This window comes from Cyanistes caeruleus, chromosome 4, assembly GCF_971803275.1.
Source record: "Cyanistes caeruleus chromosome 4, bCyaCae1.hap1.1, whole genome shotgun sequence".
Taxonomy (NCBI): Eukaryota; Metazoa; Chordata; class Aves; order Passeriformes; family Paridae; genus Cyanistes; species Cyanistes caeruleus.
The window spans coordinates 34646957-34673857 of NC_141704.1; the positions used below are offsets into that span (position 1 = coordinate 34646957).

General features: G+C 44.5%; 1 protein-coding gene across 11 annotated transcripts in view; it reads left to right on the plus strand.

Annotated features, from left to right (window-relative positions):
• Window positions 1-26901, plus strand: part of GRIN2B (glutamate ionotropic receptor NMDA type subunit 2B) — a 218392-nt gene that overhangs the window by 66062 nt on the left and 125429 nt on the right. Inside the window, exons 1-2 of one of the 11 annotated variants that reach the window (XM_086887642.1) lie at window positions 23950-24066; window positions 26073-26217. The exons of 3 other annotated variants lie outside the window; for them this stretch is intronic. Coding sequence is in view for 2 of the 8 variants with exons in the window: in XM_086887638.1 (XP_086743764.1) it covers window positions 26196-26213 (18 nt within the window). In the remaining 6 variants the exon portion in view is untranslated. Of the gene's footprint in view, window positions 1-23475; window positions 23615-23949; window positions 24582-26072; window positions 26218-26901 lie in introns of those variants that run through there. 7 more of the 11 variants (XM_086887638.1, XM_086887640.1, XM_086887643.1 and 4 more) reach the window with 7 other exon arrangements.

The following is a 26901-nucleotide window of genomic DNA, read 5'->3' on the forward strand; positions in this document are numbered from 1 at the left end:
CAGGCACCTGCAGCTGGAGGACCATAGGAGTCATTTATCTCATTGGGGAATTGTGAGTGCTGGCTCCTGTCCCCTGGATACACTGACCTGTCCCTGGTATGTGTCAGTGTGCTGAAGCAGGCAATTGGCTTTATACCACTTCTGCACCTGTATATTCCCCTTGCTGGCTTTGAATTTGGCATGAGTCAGACCCACCTCAATTAATTCTGGCTGCTGACAGACTCCCAGGGCCCCTGTGGCAGCTGGGATTAGTCTGACACATGGATGCCCCCAGCCAAACTCTCTTCCCTGGGCTATGCATCTGACCCAAGGGAGTAGGAAAAGAGTTGGCACAGGCAGCACTAGAAACTTGCAGAAATTGAGGCATGCCCATATTGGGCAGGTCCAGGTGGCTGAGTACTGTCAGGAACTGGGAGCAGATCCTCTGTCCCAGAGGAGTGTCATCCTGACAGTGTGAGGTGATATGTGGCAGAGCAGTACAATCCAGCATTTTCTACCCATCAGGGCAGAAATGAAAAGGTGATGAGATGAGGCTTCCTTGCTCATTCTTCCCCTGGCCAAATGGACTACTATCCCAAGACCAGTTTTTAACCCTGTGGATTATTTTGGGAGTTTTATGTATAGCAAAGGGTAGAAAACCAGGGGAGGACAAAAATGATTCTGAGTATTTGGAGCGGAGATGAAGGTATAAATTTTGGTTGAGAAAATGATTGGCCTCAGAGCATGTTCTTTCCTAGCCATGGTACAGCATTGCTGTTTTTCATAAAAGATGCTTGGAAGCTGGGGGCAGTTGGCTGTGAAGTGAAGAGCAAAGCAGAGTGATGTTCCATGGCTGAAGTCCTTGGGCTCAAACCCAGGTGCTCTGCATGTTTGGCTGCCGTTGGACAACGGTAATGTCCTGCCTTTTCTCCAGGAAGCCAAAGGCCTTATTTCTGTTCAATGATGCAGTGTTTAAATAAAAAGGTGAATGAACTTGTGTATTGGTTTGAATTGTGATAGTGGTAGGAACTTTGCTAAGCTGTCCAAATGGACTTAAAAGTTGTTCACTAATGTTAAATGTTATTTTAGAAACTTTTTTGTAATGATGTGTGAACTTGGTTATATAAAAAGGTAATTTATATCCAGGAATTTGGATCCAACAGCAATTGGATCCGATCCAATTGATAGAGGATCAATTAGAGATACTTCCTCAGAATATTCTCCAAACGTCCCATGAGTTATGACTTGGATGTCTCCAAGATAGTCAGCGTGTCTTTGCATTTAGTAGTGCTTGATGAGTTTTTCTTCCATACCCTTAACCAACATGCAAATTCTTGGCATTTATGGACGCAGGCATTTTTAGCACCCAGGAGACAGAGGAGTTTCATCACTTAACTGCTCATAGGATGAAGAAGTTCTTTGTTGGAAACTTGCTCCTTGGTATTCTCATTTTGATATCCCCTCATTCTCTGACAGGAAAAAAAATTAGCCTAACAGTTATTCCCCTCTTCACCTTCTCTATCCAGCCCCTGACCTTAGAAGTCTTTACTGTCACTTTTCTTCAGGAGAATAATAATTTATTTAGTTGAATATAGGAGGACTTTTCCAGTTGTGTCATCCATCCTCATACCTTTTTTGCCTCTTCTGCATCTCTGTGTGGGAAGGCATTTCATAGAGACCCTCCACTGGAAATGAAAGGATCTACAGGCTGTGGGAATTACTTGCAGTGTCTGAGCTGGCCCTAACACAGACACAGCATGCCCTGTCCTGAGGGACTGTCAGTAGCTCTGCCCTCTGAAATGTGGGTAAGAAGTACAGGTATCCATCCCTGATTGAAGGGTAGTTACGAAGATGATGGAGCTAATCTGTACTTGGTAGTGCCATATATCATGGAAGGCCATGGGAGGTCGTTGGGCAACAGGAAAAAAAAATTCAGTAGTAAGGTAGTACAGTGTTGGAACAAGGGCCTTGAGGTCACTACAGCTAAGCAGATCCACTGCTGGTGATGGCCTTGTTGTGAGGGGATCTTCAAGCCCTGTCCTGCCAATGTTTCAGTGGGATGCCGTGAAGTGACATTAAGATGTCCCAGAGATGATACATGAGTGTAAGATGCAGAAAATTTCTAGGATTGCCTGTATGGTACAAAAAAACCTCTTTGTGACTTTTTTTTCCCCCCTCTGATTTCAGTTTACATTAGCACTGATCTATTAGGTATTTGTCCCTTTCCTGCATTCCTCTAGGAAGGACACAGCAAGATTTTGGGCTGCACTGCTGAGCAGGTATGTTTTTAGCACCCGGGAGCAGTTACTGTACCCCTGGGAAGCTGCAGCATGCGGAGTAATTGCTGTAGGAGTGCCCTGGGGTTTCCATCAGCCCCCCTGCCCAGCTGCACAGGGATGCTCAAACAGGCCCCAGCAGCAGAGAACGAAGTGTGGGACAGGGCTTGGAGTGAGTTTGGCTTGCTGAGCAGAGCAGCAGCTGGGTCACAGGGATGGATGCAGCAGAGGTCTTGTAGAAACAACTGATGCCTGAATCATTGTATGCCTGGGAGATGGAAAGGCCCAGTAAAACAATTAAAAAAAAAAAAAAAAAGAACAAAGCTCCTAAGAGTTCCTGTAATTGCAACAAATCTATCTGAAGCTTCTTCAGATGATGTGCAGGTTTTGGTGGTGTAAGCTGGCTGAAAATAGAAGATGTGTTGAGATGGGAGGCAAGATGCTTCCCAGACAACAATTCTGCTTCCTAAACTTTCAGTACTCTCTTCTAGTTGTTCTAAGATATCCTGAAACTTTTCTTTCTTGTAATGCTATTCTATTATTTCAGGTTCTGGTACTGTCTGATAAATACTGTTGGATTTAAAGGTTGAATCTCTAGTCACTTTTCTTTGTCTGCCCTGACCATACTCTTTCTGGTCACAACACCTTCACTCTTGTGCTGCTCTTATGTAATATTAGGATTGAAAATGAGAAAAAGGAAAAAGTATCCAAAATTAATAAAATAGCAGCAGGGTGTGTGTGTGTGTGTATGTGTGTCTGGCAGAGGTTACTGTGAAAATAATTTGTTCTGAAATGGTATGGGGCTTGCAGAATGGAGAAGACTTCAAAGGCTTTGTTTAACATTAATAATGCTACATTATACATGTAAATGCCATTATTAAAGGCTTCTGGGTATTTTAGTGAAAAAATAGAAGGAAAACTTTGGGGCAACTGGTGTAAATCAAACCAAATGAACAAGCTGATGGCAAGAATGAATAATTATTCCCTTGCCTCCTAATGCACCCTTGCCTTGATTTCTATGGCATCCGTTCCCCTATTCTAGAATGAACAAATAGCCCCAGAACAAAATAAGAACAAAACAAGAGCACTTGGTGCTCTGAGCATCATCTGGAAAGAGGGAACTGAAGTTCTCTGAGTGTCTGGGAGAAGTACGGGAGGACTAAGCAAAAAGCACACATGAAGAAAGTCTCAGGCCTTCCTAGAAGTGAAAAGAATTTAAATTAGTGCTTGTAAAATACAACAATGAATAAGACAGGTAGGTAAAATTCTCACATGTAATACTGAAGTACTTGAAGTTTTTGCCAGAGGGGAACATTTTCACCCTCTTGCTTTCCTTGAGAAACAATTCCCTTTAAATTGGATTGAAAAATGCAAGATGACTCTTTATGTGTGGATTACTGCTACAGGATGACTGCCAAAACAGTCAACTACAGTGAACAAAGTGGGAAATACAATTATTGCTGCAATTTCAGATCACAGAGAAAGAATTGTAGCTGCCCCTAGGAAATGTAGCATTTGAAGGAAACAAATTTTTAATTTTTCCAGCCATGGAGTCCCACAGGAGACAGCTCATGGGGTTGAGGAGAGCTTTCAAAAAAAGATGGAGTTGTGACTGCAATCCAGTGTACACGTGCAATATCTCTGTGTGACAGAAAACATACAGGGATGGCACGCTTTGTTTCTGTGTGCTGATACCATGCCTGTGCCCACAGCTTGTCAGCAGATCCGTATGGGCTCTAGTGAGGCTCTTCACAAGCATGGCAGAAGCTGCTTTGCAGTCAGCCATATGATCAGAGCAAGAATGAAAATTAGAGTCTACCTGTGAGCTTCTCTTGCAAAAGCTTGTGCTGATCATTTGTCATTTTAACTGTGATTGGATTTTAAGGGGCATATTCTACCTTTTCTTTAGAGATAGGTACTTAAAGTATCTGGAGATTATAAAATGTGAATAGCATATTAATATATGCCCAACATACTGGTATATAGGAAATGTTTCTAGATACGTAGCAGAACTACCTGGAAAGTTTTCCAGTGGAACAATTTTCTGCTGGAAATTGTTGATTCTGTGGTATGAAAAGTCCGCTGTGAATGTGTCAGGCCTGTCACAACTGTGGATGGAAATGAGGCAGGTTGGTTGGTCTGCAGAGAGCCTGTGCAGCTCTTCCAGATCCCTCGCCTGCCAGCTGAGTAGGTGACAAGCTAAAAATGCTGTCTCCCAAACTGGAGTTTTTCAAGTATTTATCTTCTGCAAGTTTTCTCAAATATTTGATTTTTCATACATGTCAGTGGGAGAACTTTCTGCTCTCTGACTCCAAACAGAACAGCAGTTCTGTGTTCTTGCCAGCTCAAGATACGCAGCACAATTATCAGCACTCTTCCAGCTACCAATGCACGGCACAGCACTGTGAGGGCTGCTAAGGCAAAAATGGACTGTCTCATTCAGACCCAGTATTCCCCCTTCAGACAAAATCCACTTCCGGAGTGCCCCTCAAGCTGCTCCGGTGTCTTTCTTACCAGCAAAAGCTCAAAGCACGCAGGTCCTATCGCTATCAAATCTCTCTTTCAGTCCTTCTAGGCTGCAGCCTTATTGGCTGCACCCCCGCATCACCACCCACTGCACAGATGCTTCCCCATCCTGAAGACATATTTAGGTGCAGGGTATAGGGTGGGATGGGGCAAACGAGAAGAGCTACCTCCCTACAGAAAGCATAAAGGATGGAGGAGAGACAAGAAAATTTTATATATGATTCCTCTGCTGCTTCTTTCTCCTCTGGGAGTCCCCTCTGTGGTGTGGGACTCATCCGAGTCATCTCTATCTCCATTGCACCCACTTGCTGAGGACACATGTCCCTTCTTCTGAGAGGCAGTGGTGGCCTGTGGGGTTTGTAGGGGAGAGGAGGGAGTTGTGGCAGTGGGGACTTGTAAGAGCAGGGTGATGCAGTCTGTAACAGCAATACTGAGGAGAGGAAAGGCTGTGTTTACTAGGAACAGTGAAGGGACATCGAGCTGAAGCTGTCAGTAATCTGGGGAAGGCAGATGGGATGGGGGGGCAGGACAGGCTGAGAAGCAAGAGGTTTCCATTCTGAGGACACGCACATGTGATGTGGAGAGGGGCTGTGCTTGGTGCTCAGTGCTGGCTTCTTGCGTAACATCCTATTCTGTTGCGTTAGGTGGGAGCTTGTGCGGGTCCAAGATGTCGTGTCTGCACGCTTATGCCTGAAAATATATGTCCAGGAAACTCTAGATGAAAAAAATGAGCTTTTTAACTTTTCTACAACATGTTGCTGTTCAGGGCCTAATATATCTAAACCACACCTACAAAAGAGTCAGAGCCTTTCCCCATATAGGTCTGTGTTCTCTCCAAGCTCTGGTGGGCAGCGCAGTGGGTAGGAGAGGTGCCTTGCTCAGACTCTGTATGATGATTGTCCAGGATGCTAATAATTTGCCTTCTGCAATTGGACTAATCTGCAATTCGTGAGCAGGGTGACCTCTGCAGATCTTCTTGGTTGCCCTGCAAAGCAAAATACACTGCTGTGGATAATATCCATGGATTATTGGAGAAGTGAAAACTCTTTGAGGAGCATGGCTGATAAAATAACTGGGCCAGGTAGGTCTGTTAGAGGAAGTCCACCCTGGAGCTGGGGGCAGGGGCAGACAAAATCTGCCTCCAGTTTGTAATGAGGATGGCCAGTCACTCCCCAATAGCATCCCCTTTTGTTTCTGCATGATCAGAAGTCCTTGAAAAAGAGAGTAATCACCAGACCTTTCCAAGAAAGGTTTGTCCCTCACCAGAAATGTATTCTAAACCAGACTGTATATGGTCAGATCCCACACGTAAGGATAATGTTGATTTGCAATGCTGCTTCCTTTTAGTAGGCTTTTTCCTGGTAATATCTGAGCTGCTTGAGCAAACCCTTGCACAGAGGACACATTCTCCAGTATGCTTTGGCATGATCCAGCTGTAGCCAGCTGTTGTGGTATAGGGATGCTTCCCTAACTCCTGTGAAACAGCCTGTGACTGGATGCTGAATGAAGCTGGCTCCCTGACTCTGAGTGAATACTGGGAAATACATAGCACCAGGAGTAAAATGAGATAAGAAAGCATGTTTAGTAGAAGAACAGAGCAGACAAAAGCCTTGCCACAGCTGAGTCTCTTTGGAAGTGGGGGTGATGCAAGGGAACACGTGCTTGCTAACTGACCCTAAACCTGCAAGCAAAATGAAAAGTGTGGGTAGCTGGAAGCATGGGTTTTTTTTGAATTGAAAAATTCCATTCATTTGTAATGGGAGTTCATAAATTCAGTGATCCTGGAATCAGTGTAATTCATCCTGTGGTTCTCAACCAGAGTAAAAGAAAAGAAGACAAAAAACTCAGGAGAGCTTGTGAAAGTGGAAAGGATGAAGTCCTCCCTATCTTGCAATTCTGAGATGTTAATCCAGTCCCTGATGGGATGGTGCTAGGAGGCAACATAACTCAGTAAGTGTGACTAGAGAGAGAACACGAGCACAAGATTTTCTATGGTACCCCTTGGAAAAGTATTCTGAATTTCCTGGTGGGAGAAACCACTGAGTCCAGTGAAAGCCTGGGTTTGGTAAGAAACCTGATACGCTGCAAAAGAAGAAATCTGCAAAAAGCTATTTGGCCACCTTCCCTTTTCAAAGTCAGCGTCCACCAAAAATGACACAGAGAACTACTGATGTTGCAGCAAACAGCAATAACCAAGACAGTGCCGACATTTGAGAAAAGGGAATAAGAACTGCAGTGCTGTGCTTTCTTTGCAAAGGCAGTCCCAATATAGTAATGAAGATGCCCTCATCATCATTAAAACTGGGCATCTCTTTGTAGCTGCAAAGAACAGTTTTGCAATAGCAGATGATTTTGTTGTCGGCATCAAAGTGATACTTCTTGAAGTGAACTTGCACAGGAGTATATTAGTCTGATGCCAGAAAAAATGACATTAGCCTTATAAGTAAAAAGAATGGAAGGGAGTGATAAAGCAGGGAAGTTTAGGATGTATGGGAATGGTTGGTTTTTCGACGAGAAGTGGCTGAATTGAAAGTATGGCTAAAAGCCCAACAAACTTAAGGAATGGTCTGTAATAGTAAGGATCTAAACCAGCTTGCCCTTCTCTTCAAGGATGCATTTGAGGATACTTTCCTGGGGTGAGGGAAGCTGCCTAGCTATAGGGTAGAGTGGTGGGAGTCAAGTCAGCCCATGGTTCATAAGCCTAGAAAATTCCCTTTTGGTTCTAAGTGGAGAGTAAATAAAAGATTTTATTCCTCTGGAAATCATCAGGTGATGAAGTGAAGTGTGTAAAGCTGGACACATACAATCTTAAAGAGTAAATAAATGTTTAAGAATAGATCAGTTCCTGCTACTGTGAGGGGAAGAATTCTGAGACAGTGGGCATGAACATTTAGGTAGTGGAAATTTTGAGCTGCATTTAAACTCCATAAAGCCATTATCAGATCTTTGTGAGGAACTAGTACCAATGAAGTGTAAATTACATACTGTGAAGATTTGTTAATGCAGGTAGATCACAGTGTTGCCAATACTGCCCCAGAGACAAGGGAAAAGTACCACAACTTTGTAAGAAATTTCAGTGCCTCATTTAGTTCCAACAGCCTAGGTATTGAGAGCACTTCTGTGCAAGATGTCCAGTGAATACAAGATGAGAAACTGAAGATTATGTGAAAGTAATTTAGGGATTTAAAAGGAACTTGAGAGGGGCCAGAGAGGTTTTATCCTGAACTCAGAAGAGCAGTGATATTGAAGCGGCTGTCAAAGCTTTTCACACACATACCAAAAATGTAAAATGTAGGCCATGTCAAGTCAAAGTGAAAGAGTTAGTGGTACAAGGAAAAGTGTCCCCTTGCTGCCTGGAAAAAGCAGCAAAACAACCAACACAAAAATAAAACAATTCAGTATGTACTTGTCCTAAGCTATTATTCTCACTTCCTCGAGTTAACCTTAATAGAAGACACTCCAGCTAAGTAGGTGATCATGCATACCAAATTTGTTTTTCCAGACATCATACACCTGACTTACTTAGTAACATCTGACTATAGGCCAGCTTAGTAGGCATGAATTTTAAGTAGTTTGCATGGATTTTGACATGTAACTGCTAGTTTTCTTCATCCATGATTTAACAGATGGGTTGAAAACCTCATTAAAATAATAAAGAGCAGAGTGAAAGGGATGTGGGTTATAGTTTGATCTGTATTAAGCTCTTTTAAATCACAGCATGGCATCAGCAGGGTGAGACACCTCCTGCAGGCTTTTTGTTCAACAGAAAACTGGAGTCAAAAACTGGGGTCAAAGTGACTTGGGATTTGTGGTTAGTTATGTGAAGGGACAAGTAAGGCAAACCAAAAATCTCAAAGCATTTGCAGTCTGAGAAGCTTCCTTTCTTCATGAAATGATTTTATTCACAAATGCTGGAGAAGAAGAGCTAGAGGTGGGCTTGGCAACACAGGAAAATACTCTGTTGTAGGAGACTGTCAGGTCAGGTCGACACATATGATGGAAGACAGACATTCCGCATGGGAATACAGCAAATCAGTCATTTTGCTCAGCAAGGCTTCAGATGAGTTACAGCCACAGCAGGTGAGAGATGTGACCCTGGTCACAATGTGACTGATAGACTCAACACTGCCCTGCACATGGAGAAGAGCTGGTTCACGTGATAGCACAGGTTGCCTCGAAGAGTAACTCAACGTACTCATTTGAGTAGGCAGTGGACAGGTTATAAATACGCAAAATCTGGTATTATGTTGATATTTGTTGATGCCTGCCATTCTGATACTTGCTTGGGAAAGGAAGAGGTGGGGGTCTGTGCCCTTGATGGTCTCTGACCTAAGCCAGTTAGAACTGATGCTTTTCCCGTCTGGGGGCTTACTTTGCTCCAGGAATGTCAGATGACAACTGCCATTTTTTTACAGTATATAAAGCATCTCTGTATCATTGGTTGTGGGTGATTTCCAACCCACTTGTAACAAATTTTTTTGGCCTATCATGGTAACGCAGTATCTTTTTCTGTAGCTGTACCACAGACCAAGGTGTTGGTAGAGCAGAGAAACCATTTCTCTCTTGCTCTGGCTATGATCCTTCCCTCAGGACCCATGATGGAGGTTAGTAAGAAGAAGTTTTTGCATTTTGCTGCCTGTCAGTTTGATCCTGACTCTCCCTTGCTTCTCTGGTAGTGTCCCTCTGAAATTTAGACTGTTTTCCTGTCCCATTCCTGGGATAGAAGGTCTAAGCACTACAACTCAAACTCATGATTACCAAGCCTGTTAAGGACTGGTTTAACAGGTGCAAGGTGAACTTGTGGTCTTCCAGCCAGTGGAGATAGTTTCTAACACTGATAGGCTGTATCTCTTTGAGATGCTCAAATACCAGCAGCATGTGTGTTGTAGTGTGCACTTCCTCAGGCACTCAGTGGATGCAGGGAGGAAATAACACGTGTCATGCATACATCCACTGTTAGGCTTATCCCTCCATTTTATGAAGCCCTTGCCATGAGTATTTTTTAGGATGAACCATGGGATGGGAAGCAAAAAGAAACCCCAAACCAGAGGAGAAGATTAAGGAGAGCCTGTTTAACATTCTAATGGTTAATTAAATCCTTCACTTTTGGAAGCTGGTGTTCCTGGCAGACAAAGGAAGATAAAATAACCCATTGCATGAGATTACAGTGTTTTCACCTTAATATATTACCGAGTGAAATTTTACTGGTGCAATTCAACTTGAATTTTAACTGTAGCTTTTCTTACTTTTATGCATGGAAGAGGGGGAAAGTAGCATGCTTTTAGTATTTTTCTTCAAAGGATACTTTTACACATTATGAGTCAGTAAGAGGCCAAACACAGGGTCCTGCTTTTCTTGTGTACCACACCCTTTAATCTACCAGAGGCACACAAGGAGGTCTGGGGGCTTGTAGTGTGGAGGTGGGTGCTGGGGAGGAGCAGTGAGATGCTTCAGCCTCAGAGGGGCCTGAAGGCACAGATTCGCAGAGTGCTGTTTCCATGGCAGTGCTATGGAAACCAGGTTCTGCTGCTCACTGCTGCTCAGGGTGGAATTTCAATGCTTCACACAGCCCTGGTACCCAGGAAACAGCAAACCCACAAACAAAACCCCACCAAACCTGTAGCTGCCTCATTAGAGCATGGCTTCTCATTCAGTCTGTACACCCTACCCGCTGCCCTGGGGGAGGAAAGGACGAGCAAGCACAAATCACCTAAAATTAGAGCTTGTTACACACTTGTCCCCCCACCTCCATCTGGGCCCCTCAGAATAGTTTTGGAGGTTTAAATAAATTTGACCAACTCTAGAATCTTTGATCTGCTTTGATATGTAGGCTGCTGAATGCAGTTTGGAAGGCCCAGACAATGCTAGAGTCTGAAAGCAGAATGGCTGGAAAACAGCCCAGCAGAAAAGGACCTGGGGGTGTTGGTCAACAGCAGGTTGAACATGAGCCAGCATGTGCTCAGGTGGCCAAGAAGGCCAATGGCATCCTGGCTTGTATCAGGATTAGTGTGGCCAGCAGGACAAGGGAAGTGATTGTTCCTCTTTACTTGGCAGTGGTGAGGCTGCATCTCAAGTTCTGTGTTCAGTTCTGGGCCCCTCAATTCAGGAATGACTTTTGACAGAGAAGGGCTGCGAAGCTGGTGAAGGGGGAGAGGGTAAGTCCTATGCAGCATGGCTGAGGAAATTTGGATTATTTAGCCTGGAGAAAAAGAGGCTCAGGGAGGACCTTATCATTCTCTAAAACTGCCTGAAAGGAAGCTGTAGCCAACTGGAGGTTGGCCTCTTCTCCCAAGCATCCAGTGACAGGATGAGAGGATATAGTCTCCAATTATGCTGGGGAGGTTTAGGTTGGACATTAGGAGGAATTTTATTGGGCATTGGAATGGGCTGCCCAGGGAGATGGTGGAGTCACTGTCCCTGGAGGTGTTTAAGGAAAGACTGGATGTGCCACTCAGTGCCATGGTCTGGTTGACACGGTGGTGTTTCATAGATTGAACGTGATGATATCAGAGGACTTTTCCAACCTAATTTATTCTGCGATTCTGAGTGTATTGCAAAGCGTGGAGATGCAGAGGGCTGAGGAAGACCCAAACCAAGGAAAGCTCTCTTACACTCTTGGCTTATCTTCATGACCTTCTCTGAATCACTTTGGTTCTCATGGCTCAGAAGAACAGAGAAGATAATGATACCTCCCCATAGGCTGGGCAAGTTGGACTTCACTGGTCAGTGCAAGCAAGTCCCTGCCAGATTTGGGCTTTTGTGAAAGTTGTTTAGCTAATGTTTGGAAAGTAGTTTGAGGCCCCCTGATGAAAGTGGTTACATAACTGCCAAATTCCTTTCCCCTTCAGATCAATGGCCTGTAAAAAAAAAATTATGTAAAGCTTATACAGGTCTCACCCTCTTGTTCCCTCTGATCTGTGTTTCTGCTACAGGATGGAGCACTGGCACTGTGATTCAGTACATGGAGGCTGCAATACAGCAATTTTAATAGTAATACCGGGATCATTAGGTCTGCAATACCAGAAACATCACTTGCACAGAAAGGGAAAGAAAGATAGCATAAAGGTTGATCTTTGATTTTACAACCTTTCAGTACTGGCTGACTTTGACCAGTGTAGCTTGAAACCCAGCAATCAGTTTAGCCTACTTAAAATTTGTCAGTAATTTTCCTGGAATGCTGCTGAGTATATTCCTATGCCAGTAACAATGTCCAAAAACCTTTTGGTTGCTGGAGGCAGAGTCAGAACAAGCCACGAGAGGCAACCTTCTACCATTTCTCATCCCACTTCTGTACCAGCAGTGCCAGTTTTGGACCCTGGAGCTCCTGGATGTCACCTCCTAGGAGCCTGTATCAATCTTAAATTCCCAGGGAACTGCAAGAGCACCCATGGGTCACCCCACTGGTATCTCTGAGCTCTCCCTTCTGCCATCCCATTAGTACAGCACACTGCGTCAGGTCAGCAAGAGCAGCCCACGCCTACAGTGAGGCACTGGCTTCTGAGCATGTGCCCTATGGAGTGGAAAAGCACAAAGCTGCCTGTGACAGCATGGTCATGCAAAGTCACAGCTGTGTGGTTGGCGATGCTGCGTGGAGGCGGAGAGGAAGCAGAGAGGGAAGTGTGGGTGTTGAAGGTCCCATGTGCAGGTCCACTGCTCCATTGGTTGCCTTGGGGAATGCTCCCCAATGCTCCTCCTGTGTTTCCTTAGCACACTGAGGGAGCCAGATAGGGGGACACAGCACCTCACAACTTCTGGGGGCTCTCAGGATGATGGTAATAACAAGCAATAACTTGCTGCAAGAGCTGTCAGCCTTATAAATACCAAGCCTATGACAGTAATAACAGGATGGTCCTTAGTCATATGTTGGGGAGAGGATCTTGGGGGCCCTGCCTGTGTTGTCAGAGCAGCATCCCCTCACTTGTCAGGGATGCAGGCAAAGCTGCGGGCATCTCTTATCCAGAGATCAGCCTTCCCTTTGGAATCAGCTGCCCCTCTCCCCCTGCAGTGGAATTGCCTTGTGCTTAATAAACGTCTGCTTGTAATATTCTGAAACAAGGAGGCTAATCAAAGGCCCCATTCTGTGGAACAGGGATGCTAAGTGACAAGATTAATTTCAGTAATCAAGCAGCTTAATTTGGACATTTTTTTCCCTTCTTCTGTGTTGCTGATGGAAATTGAGGCAAATCTCATTCTGGAGAGGCACTCTTTCCTTGCCTGATACCATCAACCTCCAGTACTGAAAATGCTTGTGTAGGGATGGGAGGATGAGGAAGAAAGAAGAGTAGGAAAGGGTCACTTCGGAGAGTGCCGGTGAATGTGTGTGGACTGGTATGAGTGATGTTTCTTGAGCATCTTTCCTCTGGAAAGCTCCCAAAGTGTTTTATAGACTGCATCGCAAAGGCTCCAGTCAGCGCTGAAATGCAGTCATCCTGGCTGGATTGCAGCAAGTCTTTGAAAGGACATAGAAATTCAGCTGGCTAGGAGAAGGCAGGCAGGCAGGAGGCTGTGATACCACCAAAGGGAAATCATTAGACGTGAGACTGTGTGATGGTGTGGAACTTACCTGAAACACACCTGTGGCTCAAAGGTCTCATCCCTGCAATGAAGAATGAATTCGTCTTCATCCTTCAGTGATATGGGGCACTGAGGGCCCCTTTCCTCAGCTTCAGGGCTGGTGCCACCAGCACAGCCTCTTACAGTGCTGTGCATGGGTCTCACTCATCTGCCTGGCCACTGCTGCTGCCGTCTCACCTGCCTCATGTCCTCCTTTGGAACCTCACCAGATATGATATCACTGAGCTCTGGTGTCACTGCAATCTGAGAACGTGTGTCAGTGATCACCTGGGGGCCTCAGCCCATTTTGTCCAGTCCCTGATCACAGAAGACAGTGGAGTCACCTGGTGAAAGGGTTGGGGAAGAAATCCCAGAAAATGTGATTTATGGTGAGGCAGGAAGAGCTGAGTCCCTGCTCTGGTGTAATGAGGAAGCACTCCTCCTTTATTTGCAAGTTTGGCAGGGGAACACATTTCCAAGTGATGTAGCAGAACTCAGGACTGGGTAAAGCCCTTTGGAGTAGGTAAAAGTGGTGTTTTTCTTGGGGGTAGTTTTATGCTGGCCTAAGGCCGAGGTGTGTGCGTGGGCAGGCAGGCAGAAGTCTAATAATAGCTATTTACTCATTCAAACGCCTGTGATCTGAGGAAGCCTGGACAGGCACCCAGTGGCGTGTGACAGAGCCCTCCAGAGCCAGTGGAGTGGGTTTAAGGGAATGACGTCCTTGCCCGAGGCAGTGAGGTTTCAGGTCTGGCAGCTTTCCCTGCCAGTCTTTGCAATCCCCCTGCCGCTGTCAGCGCGCTCCTCCGCTGCTGCCACCTCTCTCGCGTGTCCCCCTCTGCCTTTCACTGCCCGTGGGGGGCATCTTTAACTTGGCTGCACCCCCTGCCATCTTCTGGCAATCAATTTTTCAGGGACAATCCGTGATGTTTTCCTGACCCCCCCCGCTCCTTTCCCTCTTCTCCTTCCACTCTCTCCCTCCCTCCCGCTGACTTGTTATTATGTACTGCAGCTGCCCGGAGGATTTTAAATAGACCCATAATCGCACAGCAGCTCCTCTTGGAAGTTTAAATATAACCTCCTTGTTAATCTCGCGGGTGGCAGCAGCACAGCACCTGGGGAAGGGAGGAATGGACGAGCACTAACCCATGGTTTTACATCAGAACTGGAAGGGCTTAGTGAAGTTATCAGGAAATTGCCTTGTTCATTTTAACCAGAATAGTTCTGAAGCTGGTGCAAGGTGCAAAATGGATGACTTTTGCAGCACAAAATTATTTTCTTAGTTACTATCCCAAGAGAAGGCTGCCCTGCAGCTGTCCTCCCACTTTCACTGGCTTGGGCCAGTGTCTTACCTGTGCTCCAGGAAAGTCCCCCAGGAGGCAGTGGGAAGCTGAGACTTCAAACCCTTTGCCTTCCTGCAAGAGCATTTGCTGGTTTTCCTGCAACAGTTGTGTGTGTGGTGCTGAAGGAGGTGTTTCAGTGGGAGACCCTGCATCTTAATTCCCAAATTATTTTGTGGTAAAAGACTGATTTCAATATCACTTCTGGTTGATGAATTAACTAATTTACCCCTCAGACTGGAGCAGTGTTTGCTTAGCATCATAGTTTGGGGACACTACAGAAGAGATCACGATTAATAATGGATTTTCCCAAAGGACCTGTTCTAAAAGAGCAAATCTAGTGCTCACTAGTCCATTAAATGTAGTGAGACACTTTCAAACAGGAACTGTTGCCTGTTGCTTTAACCTAATAGGATCCCTACTCTTCCTGCATCTCAAATGCAGCCATCTTCTCATATGGATGGATGAGAAGATGAGAAGATGAGATCCCTCTCATATGGGGGGATGAGGGATGTGTGAGGGATCATGTCCCAACTAGTTCTTCTGCTTTAGCTGGAAGAAGGATCTAGCTGGCTAGGGCAGGGATGTGGGTTGTATTTCCTCCAGTCAGCTGAGCAGGTGCACAGTGGGAACTTTGACACACACTGACACCAGAAAGTTGTTTCTTTATTTTTCCTCCTTTGTAAAATATATAAATAAACCAAACCAAATCCTGGCCAAACCAAACAACACCCCCCTAAATCAACCAAAAAAAGACCTCAAAAAAAGAAAATTAAACAAAAATATGTCTTTTAATTGATGTTGAGCAGTACCCAGAAAATAAAGTAGTACTATTGATGCTAAATTATCTATAAGTTCTAGTAATCCAGCCATAGTAATTGCTGAGCTGGGGGACTAATTCACAACACATAATTTATTCAGTGAATTTAGCTGGTTTTTTCTGCTCATGGAATATCAATTGTGCAGATCATAATTTTCTCAAATTTATTTGAATTTATTTAGTGAACTTCTTGGAAAATATTTACTCTATGGATTGATACAGGCTGCTTTACTTAATTATGGTTGGTCAGAGAGATCTATTTGGTATTGTTTCTATTCCCTTGTTGAATGAGCACACAAGCACTTCTGTCTTGAATACTTGCATATGAACGTGGTAGATGTACACTTCTGCAAGTTTTTGCAAATTTCCATACATGAATATGCAGATAAAACTCCTATATGGGAGCACTGACAGCAAACAAACATAGACAAGCTAGGCTTAAGTAATTTTGCATTAAAAAAGTGAATTAATATTTTTAAAGGGCCTAAATTACCAGGACAAAAGTAGTATTTTACTGCAAAGTAACCTAGTCCTCAGTAAACATCATCTTGAATGGCAATAATGGAATGTTGAATCAGAACCTAATAATTTTCCTCTTTGCCTCTTTCTGCTGATCAGTGCAATGATTTCCTGTAGTAAAAGGAAAGCTTGGACATTTATTTTATGAAGACTGTTCCTTTTTTAGCTGGCTGTATTCATGTGACCCTTGCTGTAAAAGTGCTTGTGTCCTTCAGTGGGTAGTGCTTGTCTGAATGGGAGACCTGATTTTCTCACTTCCATTAATTACCTGCTTCTAACCTGTCTCCCTAGCTCCCTCTTTCATCTCAGAAAGGAGATGTAGTGTGGCTAAACTGAAACTTTCTAAAGGACAGAACTGTAAAGGTTTCCAAATGTTTGGCTGTGGTTTGTGGTGTAGAAGTGTGGGAGATCATGTTCATAAGGACATTTGTGCACATGTGGGAGTAAGTAGTGTTAGTGTGATCAACATGGAGTGTAACAGGGAACAAACAGGAAGAACTGGACATTCTTGAGGACCACAATGTAGAAGTAGGCTGAAATGCACCAATGTGAAGTCTTGGACCATGTGGATAGACATGTGACTACACTGCCTGTTTTGGAGCCCTGATTTGGGTAGAACCCACACTAGATCTTAAGGACTTGAACAGCTGAAATTGTTTGGAGACTGCAACACTAACATATTTCTGTTTCTTCTAACTGGTCTGGATGACTTTGAACAGTCTGCTACTCTGTATGGAAAGATTCTTTGTTACTCCTACTAATTGATCCTAGAAACAATAGGATTATCAGTTATAAGCTAATGAAAAAGAGAAAAAGTGGGAGTATTATTTACTGATGTGATAACTGAGTCTTCAATATGAGACATCAGCATAAAAGGCAATTATATTCCTAGGTGCCAGGCAGGATACTCCCTGCCAAGGCAGAGAAGTGTCAGTATCATTGTAAAAGTCTCTACTGTAATTTCCTCTGTGTATAATTCTGTGTGTAATTCCAGTTATTCCAATTAAAGCAAAATGGAGCCAGAAAAGTATCTGGTTGGTAGAGAGAGGGGAGAACACATTTTACAAGATGAGAGTAAGAGAGTGTAGCTTACCTAACCTGGCAAAATGCAGTCTGAGAAAACAGAAAAGGCTGCCCTCCACTAAAACAAGAGTGAGGTGAAAATACCCTGGCAGCAGTAGTGCTCTTCAAGGTAAAGAGCTGCTGGTAAAGGTATTGACTGGCTAGGAAAGGGCTTCAGCAGAAAGTCATCAGTACAGCAACTTTCAAATCACATGGGAAGGTGAGAAACGTAACTTCCCTTTAGTGAGAGCATTATTGGTTCCTGAAAAGAGTAATAGGGAAAGACTCTCTCGGAAACCGGGGCTTGGACATCTCTCCCACACTGCTGTTTCTTAATTATATCAAACCCCATGTAGGCACTCTGTTCTTCAGATTTAAAAGGACCTTAATTCAGTTTAGTTCAATTTTCTTCTAAGGGTTGCTTTAATTTGGAAGAACTGTGTCCATTCAAGGCTAATGTGATTTAATGAATTCATGCTAAACTCACAACTTAAGTTAATTTGGTTTAATTTTCCCAACCATTTCTCTGCAGACAACCCTTAAGACGTAGTAGAAAAGGCAAAGAAATCTTGTGCAGTCCTGCTTGTGATTCAGTTCTAAACTGGAAAGCAGATTTTCTGTCTGCAGGAGGCCTGAAGAAACGTCTGGCCATGTCTAACATGCCTCTCCCTGGAGAGGCGCTGGGAAGGGTGCAAGCTCTCAGGCCCAGTGTCTTGACTGTTTTTGGTGTTTTCCCTGCCTACCATGGGGGCCAAGCAGAGCAGCCTGCTGATACCCGTGTTTGCAAAGAGTGTCAGTGCTGTCCCACGGGAAGGTGGGCTCTGTGGGACAGCCTGTTCTGAAAGGTGGAGCTGGGTGTGCTTTGGGAGTAGCATTTGGGAGTAGATCAAGGGCAGAGTGGGCTGTTTGGCTGTGTGCTACCTGCAGGTAGGAAAAAAGTACCTTATTTTAATTCCCCGAACTGCACTCTGTTGCTTATGCTTGCCGGCTTCTAGGAAAGAAAACGCATTTCCCTGTAATGCTGTTCTAAGGGGTTTACAGCTCAGCTGCGATGGGAGGTGTTATTTCTGTCACTGCTATTAGTTGGCGCATCTTTATTTGCCTCTTTCTGGCTGGCACATCGTGGGTGGGAAATCTGTGAGCCCTAATCTTTTGGGCTTTGGAAGGTGCACAAAGGGTCACTGCTGCCAGCCCTGGCTGTGGAGGGCACTCAGGAGGATTTAGCGGTGTCGAGCCCGGAGCACGGCTGCTGCGGGAAGGGACCGTGCTGCCGTGGCTCTGCAAGTTGCCATGGAAACAAAGCTGGATCCTTAATCGGGATGCGTGTGGACGTGAACCCACCGTCTGCTGTCCTTTTGGCCTCACCTCCTGCTGCCCCAGTCCCAGCGTGGTTGTGACTGTTCTGTGCCAAGTGGGTGGGATGGGAGCAGGTGTGGAGGGTCCCTGTGGGGCTGAGGGTGCAGAAGGCTCCAAGGAGAAAAGGTTGAAGTTGTTCCCTGGGTCCTGGGAGTGGCAAACACCTTTGCTGAGGTGGTGGGGGCAAAGGGACCCTGAGGAGCAGGCAGCAAGGGTAAGTGTCCCATGGCAGCTGTGGTGTGAAGCACTCTGAGATATTGGGGTGCCTAGACACTGCAGGGAGGGAGTGAGTCTTGGCATCATGTGTGGACCCTTAGGTAGCACCCAGCAAGCTTGCTTGAAAAATGGTACTATTGTATTATCACAAATTTAGCTCAGGGACTATACTGAAACCGCTTTGCAGCTTCAAGGACCCAAGGTAATACTTCTGCAAGGTGTTGCTGTGCCTTATGGTCTTTCTAGGTTGTTTCAGGTTAGCTCTGGCACTTCTGAGGTAAGGATGTAGCATTATACAATATAGACATGGTTTTGAGAGGTCTGAAAATGTGAGGAGGCTGTTGCTGGGGAATTAAAGCAATTGCATAGTGCACTTAAAACAAGCTTATGCAAAAATGGGTGAGCAAAGAGATCTCACTTAATGTATTCCCTCTGCACTGTGAGCAGCAGTTGAGAAGAAAAATTTGCTAAGTGAAAATCTTTTCATTTGTAATACCTAGCTCAATCAATATCTAGAGGGGAGCATTTGAGGGAAACCTAGAAGCTGTAGCAAAAGCTCTTGACACCTCAAGAGGCAATAATCTGCCTTCTGAGTTCATAAAGACTGCAAGATAACTGATAAACTCTGAGGAGGTGGGTTGGTGCAAGCTGTAGGATGAAAGGTGTTGCCCACTTGCAGTCCTGAAAAATCTCCTACCAAGATTCACCATCAACTGTGGTATGTCCATATCCCAGCAGGAAAGATTATGACCAGCCTGCTTAAAGTCCTCCTGACACTTCTGTCTGAAATGCTGTTCATATTAAGTTTAGACTGTAAATGTGCACAGCATCACTGTACCCAGTTAAAATGCTGCTGTCAGGGTTCCCAGAGAAGTGAGGACTTCCTTTGTCCAAGTCCAAGATACACAACCGACCTTGTGTGAAGAAGCAAACTGCCCTGAGAAGGACTGAGTCCAAGACTGGGAGGGCTTTAGGATTAATCTCTGTTGGAACAGACATGCTGGTGCTTATGGAGTGAAATGAAAATCTTCTGGGAATTCAACAACTGATGCATAGCAATGAAACACACAAATTACCAATGGGCTGTGCAAACCTGCCCTCCCTCCCCCAGGCCCCTGGAATGCAGCTAAGGGGGAATGCACGGTCCTTGATTTAGTGTCCTCAGCCCTTTCTATAGGAATGGCATATGTATATTGTAAGCATACAAATAGGTAAAAGTATTGCTTACTTTTTCTTCCTTGGATATTCTAGAGTTACAGTATAAACAGAGATTCAGTAGGAAGGCCAGTGAGGGATATGTGGAAAGGCCATGTTTTTCCACTGATGAATAGAGAGGTTTGTCCATAGCCTAGTGCAGAATGCACAGGGAGCCTGACCATATTTTCACTTCCATTTAGAGAGTATGGTAACACTATGAAGTTAGTGGGATTAGCCTGAGGGGCAAAAGCACAGAGATCTACTGTCAGCCTTTAGAAACTGCTGGGTGACATAACAAGAGCAGTTGGACACCAAATGAGCTGTAGAACACAGGCTTGATGTTTTCCATGCAGTGTGCTTCATTCACCGAGCTAGCCCGGTCTGCAAGGCTGCATGCCTTGAAGAGCACCGACGCCAAGATAATAAACGTACATTGTTCTTCAACTCTGCTCCTTCTACTCTTAGCACACAGAAGAGGAGAAAGTCCTCTGAGATAAAGGGGGCACAGCTACTGCTGCAGGCTCCTACGCAGTGCAGACAAATGCCTAGTGTGGGAATGTACACATCCTGAAGGCACTGAGATAATGAAAAGGTTGAACTCCTTGCACTAGCCACCACTCTTGAAGGAAAATTTTTTCATCTCAGTGCCTCTCAGGAGGAGATATTCAGAAGTTTTATATGAAAAAGAGAAAAACCACTTCCTACTAGCAAAAAAAATATTGTCTTGAAGGCAGATGACCAGAGTGATGTCTTTGTATCAGCTTTCAGAATTGCTTAGCTGCACCCTGAAATAAACCTTCCCGTGGCTAAACACTTCCCATAAATATTCCCTCTTATGACCCACCTAAAGAAAAGACAATTTTGATGTTTTTTCATTTTTGGTTCTGCTTATTTTTTTTTAACCCAGATCTTCTTGATGTATATTAGTTACATGACTACTTGCCTCCATGGAAGGTGAGTCCTGAAGGACTGTATTTTGTCAGAAAGAATAAAGTCTGTTAAATCTATATCTGGAGTGTTTTCACCCATGGTTTGAAGACATTTATCTTCCTCTGGTCTGTGGCCAGGGCTATATAGTGAAGCAGCCTGTATAAATCCTGGCTTCTCCCTGAGAACACTAACCAGAGGCTTAACTAGCTCTAAATCCATGTGTGGTGATGCAGACACTGCTCTTCAATAAGTCTGGGCTGCACCATCACCTGATTTCATAGGGATCATTGTCAGATGCTAATCCACTTCAGGTGCCACCAGCCTGCATCAGGGTGTAGCTGGCATACTGGAAATGAGACACTTTGCCTATCTTTAGACATCCTGCATGTAATTGCCTTTGTACACATGAACATGTGTATGTCTACACACACACACACACACACACACACACACACACACACACACCTGCGTGCACTGAGAAACCAGGAGTGCAGGAAGACAGAAAATTACTTGGAGTGGTACAAAGTGGAAGGAAAGACAAAACACCACCACAACCTATGGTTCTTCCCTTGCAGCCAGTGCAGTGCTGGACTCAACTTTTTGTTTTCTCCCCTCAAATGGTCATTTGTTCATCCTTTGTCACAGGGCCTGGCCAGGCAGTGTTGAGACTGAATAGCTCGTTTCTCCCCTGCTTGCTGTAGCCCCTGCTGATCCTTCCATCTACTTCCCACTCCCCTATCGTGCCAGAGTGTGTGGTTAAGAAAGAGGACAGGCAGGAGATGCAGGAAAACAAGATGCATCAGCTTTTCCTTTGAGTCAGTCAAAGAGCTATTTCTATACCTAACACATCTCACTCTGGCTTTTATTCTCTTAGATGCTTTTGTTACTCTTATTATTAATGACCAGCAGAGGCAAATTCTTTTGCTGCTCTATCATTCCCTTTCTCTGCTGTGTCGATCCTCGACAGAAATCTCAGTGTCTCATGTGCGTGTGTGATTTTGAAAAAGATATGGCAGTTCAGTCAGCCTCAGGTTTTGTTTAAAAAAGTACAAAGCCTAATATAGATAGAAAAATTTGAATTCAAGTACAAAAAGTATCTTATTTATTATGCTGCCACTTTCAAGTTATGTCAAGGGCATATTGAATATACAGATATATATTAATGTGCAGGTAAGTATAGAAAGAACCCAAATTCAATTTTGCATGCTTCAGAACAGAGTTAAGCTGACTGGAAACGGGCTTCTTGACTTTCACTGTCCGAGCAAAAAATATGCAAAACTGAACTTTTATCACCCTTATTGCAAAGTCAGAGTGACCAATTCTCACTTCCAGATCCTCTTCATCAAATCCTGAGCAGTGTAAATGTTCATGTTCTTAGATCATGGAAGTGGATAGAATGGTCCTTACAGCACCAATCACTGTTGCAGCCATAAATATTAAGTAATTCAGGAACTGTGGGGAAGATTTCAAGCTCTAGCTCTACAAGTCTCCTGTGGTCTCCAGTCTTTTACCAAGAACAACTTCCAATTCCTCGGAGTTCAGAAATGTCTGTTCCATCAATAGGGAGTTTGCCACAATTTCTGCCTCAGTCTCATAACAACGAGAGCTGTGAAAAACAGCTATTAATCATCAGGGCAAAGAAAAGGAATGGAAGAGCTATGATCCCAAACAAAAATAATAGAAAAAAGATAATGCAACAGCTGTGGATTTGGCAGAAGATGCTGCATATGTTTGGATGGTTATGTGTGCATGCAGGAGACTTCATGTATTTGTGAGTGTTTTTATCTGTAAAGCTGTAGAAAACCTCCTATTGAGTTTTTGAGACTTAATATATGGGAGCTCAAGAAGATTTGAGAAGGGAGCTTCTTTCCTGTCTAAGATCTGTGTAAATAACTTCATTGGTCTCAGAGTTTCCAGTGGGGATGAGGAGAATCAATAATCGTTTAAAACTTTGTGAATCAATTCGATAAGCGAGACAGACATGACAGCAGCTTCCCAACAGGGGCACTCCTCACTGGTTGATTAGGAAGGAGAGCTGGGTAGAGAGAAGGTAGGTGCAGTTTTCATTCATCCTGGAACACAAGAGGAAAATAATTATGGCCAAAGCAAGCTTTAATGGGGATTGGGTCTCCAAGCGTATTGAAATCCTTGTTGTTTCAGCCAAGAACTCTCACAATAGTGTGATATTCAGTGTGATACAGTAACTTTCCAAAGCAGGGACTTAATCCAGAGGCCTGGTCCAATGGGTCAGGAATCCATTTCTCCTCAGATTTGGAGAGCCCCCAGCTAGATCCAATACCAGAATAAGGTAACACCAGCATGGTGCAGGCTGGTATTTGAACTAGTTAGCTCTCCTGATTTGGCAACTCTACTGGACATGAGCTGGAGCTTCCACACAGTGCTGATGAACAGATGCCTTAGGGCCAGTGCATGGTTTCTGTGCCTCCTGTTGCCTGGTGCAGACATACATTTTCTGTGCTAATGAGACAGCTGCTTGCCAGCAGCATATCCAAACAAAAATGGACCGGGGTACTCTTTCTTCATTTTATGCCTGTATTATTTCATCCTGTTCTGAAAGGCAGGGGGTAAAATCCCTCTTAAAATAAAACCACACAGAGCTGCCTTCTTGCCTGGTATACAGACCAATGATTTGACATTCCTCCTGTCCCAGCCCTTGCTGTGGAAACACAGGTTGAAGTGAGCTGAGGTGAGTCAGGTTTGGGAGAGTTCAAGGCAAGAAGGAATTGCACTCTGAGCAAGCAGCACCTTCTTTCCAAAGTGACGGAATCTGATCTGGAGGGTGTGGTGGAGGGAATTGTGGATACTCATGGTCTCAGAAAGCTGTGAGTATGAAATGGCTGAATGCTTCAAGTTCAGGAGGGGAAAAGGTTGGCTCCCTTCTTTCCAAGTGGCCCCTCAGTCCCTCTCCCCTTCCCAAGCATCTCTGTGGTCCCAGCAGGCTGTCAGGAGATGAGTCCTGCACTGGATTTAGGTAGTGATGTCCAGTGCCTGTCTTTGGAGCTCCTACACTGACAGCCATGTTGCGCCGTGCTGGGCTGGGCTGTGCTGTGCCATGCTGGGCTGTGCCGGGCCTGGCTGGGCTGGGCTGGGCCTGGCTGTGCTGGGCTGGGCTGGGCTGGACTGGGCTGGGCTGGGCTGGGCCGGGCCGGGCTGTGCTGGGCCTGGCTGTGCTGTGCCATGCTGGGCTGTGCCGGGCCTGGCTGTGCCGGGCCGTGCTGGGCCTGGCTGTGCTGTGCCATGCTGGGCTGTGCCGGGCCTGGCTGTGCCGTGCCAGGTAGTGCTGTGCTGGGCCGTGTGGTGGTGCCGTGCTGTGCCAAGCCATCGGGATGCCGGCAGTCGGGAGCTTGCGGCCTCAGTGGCTTTTCGTGTGCACTGTTGCCAAGGAAACTTCGCTGCTGAACTGGGACGAGGGCGATGGGGCCGAACCGGCTTCCACCTCTCTCTCTCTCTCTCTTCTTTTTTTCTTTTTTTTTTTTTTTTAACTCCTTTGGGATATATTCAGAATATCAATTATGACTCTCTTAGAGAAGAGGCAGTCAGGTATGAGGTAATGGGAAATCTGGCATCTGTGCAATCTAGTTAGACCTCAGCTCTTGGTTTTGTCCACTTGATAGAGAGCTCTCCTGTTTTAAGTGAGTGTTTTGTTTCTCCTTCGAGTAACAGAATTGCCCATTTACTGCTGTCCAGGATGGATGAGGCTGAAGCTTTTTATTGCTCCTGCCTTAAGGAAAGCAGAGGGCACATCTACACAGACTTTGTGTGCAGCTGCTCGCTCATTTGTACTCTAAGGCAAGCCAACTCTGATCCAAAGGGTATAAAAATTGTATCAACGTGTTAAATATTATCTAAACTGGTTGATAATACCAGCCTGTGAGAAAAGATTAAATCCTGGCACAATATTACTTTAAACTGACTGCCTTACCTCAGATGTAGTCTGTCCATCTCAGAGCAGAGGCACAGCCAACTTCACTCTGCTCAGAAAGGCTGACTAGAGCTTGGCATCATCAGGACTGCAGGTGCCATCTGTTAGGACAGAGAAAACATCTAACAGCTTAGCCAGCAGAAGGTTAATGATTAAATAAGCAAGGCAGAATTTGAGAGAAAGGGGGTATCACTGTTTTATGAGAGAAGAGGAATAGAGGCACTTAACAGACACACTCTGACCTGCCTGCAGATGGACCATAGTGAGAAGAGATCTTAAGCTCCTGAGAGGCTCAGGGGGCATTGGATGCAATGCTGAACTTCCAGGACTAACCTAAATTGACTCTGTGAACCTTTGGAGGTTCAGCTCATATGAAGGTTTGCTCTTAATAAGAGCAAATGATGATGAAATGGGAGAGTGGTTAATTTAGAAATGATAAAAAGAAATAGTATTTCACCCAGGATAGCTGATTGGTGAAATTTATTCTATGACATCTTGCCAAATACTGTGACTGGACTTTTTTTAAAGTGCTGGATAGTTTTATGGCTGCTATTGATTAATAAGGCTATACCAATGACATCCCATTCAGCTTACAGTCAAAATTCAGTCCTTAGTCTGGATGGTAAGACAGCCAGAAAAGAAGAGCCAGGCAAACACCATGATGTAATCAGATGGATGAGTAATGGGGCAGTCTGACTTTCATTTGTTTTGGACTGGCAATGTCAAGATACTAAGCCGACCTAATGGGCTCCTCTGAGTTGGGACTGGGAAACTGGTCCTGGGCTGTCAAAATTGGCCGCATGGTATAACATCACCTGGTGAATCTACTCAGCATGGCCAGTGGTCTAATCCATCCATGTACTTTCATCAGACAAGGAAATACACACCTACAGAGGTGAAAATGGAAATGTAACAATCCTGGTGGGAAAACTGTTTATCCTGGCAGCTTGCTAACTGCTATTTCTCCTCTGTGGGAAAATGCTGGCATCCATGTCTGATGCTCTAAGAAGCTGGTACAACATACCATCATATATTAATCTGCTTTTACCAGTCATTGTTTATAAAAATTACAAACTCTACACCCTCTCTTCAGCCAAAAAACTGAATTTCTCTGAATTGTATATGTCAGGCAATGGCCCTGATATATTTGACTCTTTCATCTTTTTTATTAACTGCATGTGGTATAACATGTAAAACAATACCAAGATCTAGATTACAGAATCTAGGTTATCTTGTGTTTCCTCTGTTGCAAAGTCTTTTGAAGAAATTATTTCTTCAGACTCTTAAGTGAAAAGTGGAAATCACTTACCTCTTTTCAGCCCCTGAGTCATCTTTAATTGGAGACCTTTTTGTTGCAGCTCTCAGGAGCTCCTTGGTGCTGAAGCACTTGGACTGTTGCCCCTGGGTTAGGGCTCTGCAGTAGATCTATTTCCACTGCTACAGAGAGATTAATGTCCAATCCATGACTGGGATCTGTCTATATGATGAAACTTATACGTGTAGGTAATGCCATTATATGTGTGAATTTGGTATATTTGTTATATTTGTTATAATTTACCAGGGTAATAATTGAACTGTGCTAACAATTCTAGATTCTCCATTGAAATTAGGAGCCTTCAGAGATTGTGGCTTCCAGAGAAGACCCAGAGAGTCGACAACCATTCTCCTAATTAATTTATCACAGTGTATCCTGTCTGTCTTTCTATCAGTGACGACATTGAACTGTGTCTCTTGCTATCACTCATCCACCAATTTCTGGAACCATCACCTCTGAGCTGTGTACCCTTCTGTCAAATAAGTCTAGTGTGTTCAGTACTTGCAAGAACAAGGGAGGGAACTGATAAATGATATGGTTATATAAACCACATTTGTTCATCTAACAAATTTGAACTTCCCACTGATAGCACGTTCCCAGGGCAGCTTGGAGGATTTTCACTAAGAACGATCCACTCATCAGTGAATCAGAACATGGGAAAAGGATTGCAGGAGGTCACCTGCTATGCAAGTCAAAATAATTAGTAACACAGGGAAACTATTTCAGTAAAACAAGAAAGTTTTGAAATTCTATTAAATAGTATAAACTAGGAAGAGTCATTAGGAAATGACACAATCCAACGTGCTCCAACTTTTTGGTGAGTAGGTTTTGATGTGAATGTATTTGTGGAAATGTGAGTGTGTAGAAGTGTG